This window comes from Hippocampus zosterae, chromosome 14 (genome assembly GCF_025434085.1).
Source record: "Hippocampus zosterae strain Florida chromosome 14, ASM2543408v3, whole genome shotgun sequence".
Lineage (NCBI taxonomy): Eukaryota > Metazoa > Chordata > Actinopteri > Syngnathiformes > Syngnathidae > Hippocampus > Hippocampus zosterae.
The window spans coordinates 512,616-518,985 of record NC_067464.1 but is presented as its reverse complement, the minus strand read 5'-3'; the positions used below and the strand labels follow the sequence as shown (position 1 = coordinate 518,985).

Genomic DNA, 6,370 nt, shown 5'->3' with positions numbered 1-6,370 from the left:
TCTTTGCTCTTTTGGGGCTCCTTCACAAAGGCGCCATTGTCGTCTTATTGGACGTCATTAATTCCAATCCCCATCAAAAGACACCCCCCTGCCCCCCCCCCCACACACACACCCACCAGCGGCTCCTTCAAAGTTTTGGGCCAGAAGGTACACGCGGCCTTTTCTGAAAGCATGATGATGGGGGTGTCCCCCCCCTACCCCCTACCCCCGCCGGGACCATATGCTGCCTTTCGGGGCATTTATTCAGGCCACACTTGTCGATTGGCGTTCTGTCTGCAGCACTTTATCACCGTTCTTGTCACCATTGCCGTTCCGTAGATGCAGTGGCGGACCCTCAGGGCCAGCAAGGCCTTCTCTGCTGGCCTAAACATTCACACAATAACATCAATTTCATTCATGTTATTTTATTTTCATAAATATGTAAACAAAATGATTCTCTGTATTCTTTCCATCATATTATTTGTTATTTTAAATAAAGCCACTCGATCAATAACTTATTTATTATGGTAGAGTTTTTAACCAATCCTATTTCAGCTAGCTTGTGTTGCCAGGTAAATTAAACTTGCTCGGGGCCGATGTAAATGAACGTGCACAGTCCGCTTGCAATAGCCAATCACGAGTCTGCGGACCTGGGCCAGCGAGAAGGGCTGTGACGTCGCCACTGGACGTGCGCGTTCGGTGATTGGACGAGCGCCCGCTAGAGGGCGCTGTTGCTGCATTTTAACCCAAAACGGCCGAAGGAGAAGACGTTGATCTGGTTGCGGAACTACTTTCCACACCATTTTCAAGATGGACCTTCCACTGGATTTACCCTTTGAAGTTGTTTTAGCAAGGCAGCAAGGAAACATCAGAGCACGGCTGGGCAACTTACAAGCTACGGTGCGTTTGGGGACACTCGCGTCGATCTACAGCTCAGTGAACAGGCACTACATTGGTGAGTAAACGAATTTTATTTTACATTTCTTCTTGTCATTTTATTTCGTTGGTATTAATTGAATGGTAACGAAATAAAATGACAAAGATCCAAAAATGTATCCAATAAATCAGCTCACCTGCCATTTGTAATGGCGCATTGTCGTCACCTTCGTGCACAATCTCAGCTGCTCAACATCGTCAGTTAGTTGCTGTCGTGTAGCCGATTCTCAAGATGCAAACAATCCGTTCACTTTATTTTCAAAAAATAGTTTGTGTTGTTATTGTTTGGTGGGCGTCTTCTATGAAACTGCGATATTGCGCAATTTATTACACAGACTAGTTTCAGATCACACGACGTCATTTGGGTGGCATTTTATTGAGTATTTTGATAATCTTTCTGACAATATTTGTACATTTAGTTTCCTGCTCTTAATTGTGAATGCATACATGATGGTTTTAAGTGCTCCTGAAATGAAGTACTGCTTGACGAGTATTGTGTTCGTGTATGTGACGTCACTGAAGGCCTTGGATTTGAAACGAGTCCCAGGAATGTTCTGGAACGAACGATTCCAAACGTTCTTCCCAAAGAAGCCGCAAAGGGCCGCGCGGGGGTCCGACCTCTTTTATTGGCCAAGCGAATGGCGACGCGTTTTGTACAATGCGGGCGCCCCGCCGACGACAAACAACGTTGTCCTCGCCGATTGGTTTCCGAGCGACGGCGGCAGAAATCAACCAGTCCAAGCGTTGATGTTTTATTTGGAAAGGAATAAGTTAAAGCATGCAGAAAAGACACACAAACCGCTGGAGGTGTTTGGTCGCCGTCATGCAAACTTTTGGATCTTCATCACGTTAGCCATCCATGCCAAATTTTCACCGGCGGAGGTCGCGACCCCTTGGGCGGCCAAGGCAAATGTTGCGTCTGCCTCAGACCGATTGACCTTTGACCCTTTTGGATGTTTGGCCGCCACTCTCGCACTGCGCACAACGTCATCGCTGACCATTCACCCCCCCCAAACTTTTGCCTGCCTTTGATTTGTGAAATTTGTGAAAAGACGTATTCCAAAACTAAAAAAGGTGGACCGAGCGCCATCCATTTCTTGCCTTTTTTCCAGATTTTTATTTAACCATTTCTGCACCCTTTCGCGCTTTTGGCCTCATTATTACCACTCCACCCCCCCCCCAAAAAAAAACACACCGAATCCCCCTCTTTTAATTTCCTCTCCTATGCCACGGTCATCTAGGGAAGTAAGATAGGGGAAATAAGTGGGGAAAAGGCAGCAAAAAAGGCAGAAAATCTCTGGTAAAAATAAAGGTGGCAGCCGTAGCCCCCCCCCCCCCCCCTTGCATGGAAATCTGTGAAACTGCAACAACTTGGCGAGTGTTCACCATGTGACAAGCCCAGTTGGGTCACCGCAAGCCGCCAAGACGTGGACTGCCCCCCTTTGTGTCGAACCCCCCCGTTGGAGCAGGCCGACTGGGAGAAAAAAGGCAGGAAATGCGCCCACAATGTGGGAAAAGGTAGCGTAGCTCGGCGTCCTTTTGAGATGGTCAAGCCCCAAAGTTTGCAGCCCCCCCCCAGCCCCAGCCCCCGCCCCCGCCGCCACCCTAGGAGGTGTTGAGCAGCGCTCTGGCGCAGGCCCCCTGGTAGTAGGGCGCCTCCAGCGGATCGCCGGCCCTCCCGGCGCCGTAGGACGAGTACTGGAGGGCGTCGTAGGCCCTCAGGTCCAGTTTGTGCTGCTCGGGCGACGACATGAGGTTGTTGATGGAAAAGGGGTGGTTGAAGGCGTAGTGGGCGTCGGCCTTCAGCTCCACGCCGTGCGGGGGCAGGCACAGGGACGAGAGCAGCTGCGGGCCGGCCGCTTTGGGGCCGGGCGGCGAGCGGCGGCCGGACGAGGGCGGCGGGGACGACGCGGCGGCGGCGAGCGGCGGAGCTTTGAGGGCGTGGCCGCAGGGCGAGCCCCCGCCCCCGTTGCGCTCCTTCGGCCCGTCCGCCGGGCCCTTCCTGTCGGACTTGAAGCGCTTCTGGCGGCGCAGGTAGCAGCCGTTCTCAAACATGTTGCCCGAGTCCGGGTGCAGCGTCCAGTAGGAGCCTTTGCCCGGTTTGTCGGGCGAGCGGGACACTTTGACGAAGCAGTCGTTGAAGGACAGCGAGTGGCGGATGGAGTTCTGCCAGCGCTGCTGGTTGTTGCGGTAGAAGGGGAACAGCTCCATGATCCACTGGTAGATCTCGCTCAGGGTCAGCATCTTGCCCGGCGCCTGCTGGATGGCCATCGTGATCAGCGAGATGTACGAGTACGGCGGCTTGGCGTGCGGGTAGCTGCGCCGCGCCGGCTTGCTGTCGCGGCCGCGGTTGGGGTTCAGGCTCAGGGCCCCGCCCACCCCGCCGCCGTACTGGGCCCCGGGACTGACCCCGCCGTATGCGTGGTGGTGCTGGTGGTGGTGGTGGTGGTGGTGGGGGTGATGCGGTCCCGGCGCCTGCCCTACGCCGCCGCCGCCGCACGGGCTCGCGGCCCCCCCGCTCATGCCGTTGCCCAGACAGGACACGCCCATCCCGGACACGGGGGCGGGGCTGACGCCGGCTCCGCCGTACGCCACGTTGAAGGAGGCCGCCCCGCCGCCGGCCGACATGTAGCCGGACACGGAGCCCGTGGCCCCCAGGCCCGCCGACATCGGGGAGTACACCTGCACGACAGGAAGTAGGCGCGGGTGGCGCGTCAGTCGGGCGCCCGGCCGCTTTCCTGCCCCCGATGATCATAAATAAGATAAGATCTCCTTTTATTTGTCCCACACTGGGGAAATTTACAGCCTCCAGCAGCAAGAATTTAGCTAGAAAGCGTCGGTGAGCGCGTGGAGAAACGAACGTCAAGTTCGACGCGCGACGGCTGCGGCTTTCCAACGCCGGATGAAAAGCCAACGTACGCTCGGCTTTCAAATCGCGGTTGGAAACTACGCTTTGGCTCTCAGAGTTGCCTTGAAAACTTTGGCGCGGTTGTCAAAGTGCCAAGATGAGGAGATGTTGCTTCTTCCGGCTTGGATTGGGGCACGTTCCTAAGTAGGTTATGCAAATGATTTTCAACTGGGATAGCGTGCAAAGGTCAATTGAGCCCGAGGAAGCCAGGCCATTCGGGGTCGGGCCTCCATTCCTCTTTGTGTTTTCAAACGAGGCCTCCGTTCTCGGCTTGGCTTTGCGTTGCTCGGCATGGATGCCAGCCAATTAATTGAGAGTTGCCGTTGATGGCGCGATTGAGTCTCGATGCTCGCCGTTTGGCGTTGCGAAAAGTCTTTCGGCACCCGGCTGAGCGTGCCCCCGAAGGGGGGAAAAAAAAAATCTGTTCTCATTGTAGGAATTTTTTTTTTTGATGACGTGATATTTAGGATCATGAACAATAATTTCAGCCGAACATCACCTTTTGCTAATGTGTGCGTGCGTGTTTCGATACATTTATTTTGGCGCCCCCGTGTGGTGAATTTGCACCTGCTCGCTCCTTTTTTAAGCACCCAGATTATCTCTTGTTTCTGTATTTAGTCATTTTACACCGACACCACCGATAAAGTGGTTGATTTTGTTGCGTCGTGTTGGACTTTGTTAAAAAAAATCCAAATTAAAAAAAAAGGAGAAGCCGATGAGATCATGGACGCACGGAGCATTTTGCTTTTTACCTAGAAGGGGGTTTAAAAAAAATCTTTTTCGAACCATCATCTTGTTTGCTCTTTCAACATTGTTGATTTTTTTTCCCACGTGTGTGAGCGTCTTTGTGTGTGTGCTTGCTTGCTTATTATGATTATTATGATTATTATTAGCTGCAATTTTGCACACCATTTTGGCATGGTGGATTTTTTTTTTTTTGTGAACTCGATTTATGTTGTAGCGTGTGAGGCTTTTTTGCTGCGTTGTTTTCACGCTTCGCCGTGTCCGTGCGCGCGTGTGTGATTTTCATTTTCGTTTCGCAGAGATTTTTTTCGACACTGTGCTTTTAATTATTCGTTTTTGGACGTGGGATTTTTTCTGGAAATGTGCGAGTTTTTTTTGTGTATGAATCAGCAATTACAGCGTTTTGGGTTAGCGGTTTTTTATTGTTGCCTTGAATATCAATCAGTAGAGTAAAAATATTTTGTTTTGCTAACGGAAGTTTCTGGATTTTTTTTTCTAAGCGTTTGAATGTGACTTATTAAATCTTGACAATGACAAGGATTAAATCGTTTTGTTTTGCATTCATTGTAGTGGACTTTGCGAGAAGTGGATTTTTGTTTTGTGTCACTCGCGGAGGAGAGCGACGGACAAAAAAAAGGCTGCGTGTGGTTTTCTTGCTTGGCCGCCGTTTCAACGACCGGCTCCATTTTACGGCTTCAATTTCTCTCGTTCGTGTTGAATTGACGTCGTTGGACTTGGAAATGATTACGAGCGCGTTCGGTCGTGTGTGTGTGTGTGTGCTTTTTTTCAGTCTATTTTTTCGGCATTTTAATACTTTTTTTGGTCATTGAATAAACTAAAAGTCGTCAACGGGATTTACGGCCAACAAAGTGGCAAAGGTTGAAGTGCACGATTTGACGAATCTGCTGCCGCACGACTCGAGTCTCTTTTAATCTTCCGAATATTGTCAAAATAAATGAAACGATGCGATGGCTTCGCGGTCCATTTTCGTGCATTTCACATTTGCCTCTGAAGCCACACGCTTTTTAAAAAAAAAATTATTGAAAAACAACGACAATTAGTGATCGGAACGAATAAGCGGTGCGCTTGATGAAAAGGAAAACGAAAGTTAAAAAAAAAACAACGATTTTTAACAAATCTGAAAGAAACGCTAGCAAATCATTTTGCGTGTGTGAAATTCGAACTGCGCGCGGAGTTGAAAAACTTTTCCCCGTCGTGAACGAGCTCGTGTCCAATTTTGGCGTGATGAATTCTGTGCGGTGCCGTCAATTTGCGCGGGAAAAGAAAACGGCGTGCGCTCACCTCGTCGCCGTAGAAGCAAGTCCAGTCCGCAGCCTCCTGACCTTCCATCTTCACCGAGCCCAGCATCTCCTTCGCTCCGAAACACCAACACGCGTGACGACGACGACGAAGACGAGGAGGAGGAGAGTCACCTCCTGCACTCTGCCGGTCCCGGTTCTCCTGGTCCTGGTCCTGGTCTGCTGCTGCTGGTCCTGGGGCTGACGGGAGGACTCCGAGTCAGTAAGGTGACGAGAACAAGAAGAAGAAAATGAAGAAGAGAAACTCCGCCTGATGAAGATGAAGGTCCGGCCCTCCTCTTCCTCCTCGCCACCTCCGTGCCATCCATCATCATCATCATCCTCATCATAAATTGTGATTTCAAAAAAATAAAAAAAATACACTTCATCCTTCGTTCAACATTTAGAGGTGTTTTATTGTAAAATGTCATTATTATATTGTGCTTAAACGTCGTGGCAAATGGACGGCGTGTTCAAAACATTAAAAATAAAAAGTATATATTTC

The 6,370-nt window shown here is 50.5% G+C and overlaps 1 protein-coding gene across 1 annotated transcript; it reads right to left on the bottom strand.

Annotated features, from left to right (window-relative positions):
- Nucleotides 1-2,465: 2,465 nt before the first annotated feature.
- Nucleotides 2,466-3,613, bottom strand: foxa1 (forkhead box A1). Its single transcript, XM_052085278.1, has one exon. It carries the CDS (start codon nt 3,583-3,585, stop codon nt 2,521-2,523), a length of 1,065 nt encoding a protein of 354 aa, XP_051941238.1. The 5' UTR covers nt 3,586-3,613; the 3' UTR covers nt 2,466-2,520.
- Nucleotides 3,614-6,370: the final 2,757 nt, after the last annotated feature.

Excerpts from the sequence above, each read along its gene's own strand:
- foxa1 (XM_052085278.1), bottom strand. The coding sequence starts at position 3,585 with ATGTCGGCGGGCCTGGGGGCCACGGGCTCCGTGTCCGGCTACATGTCG.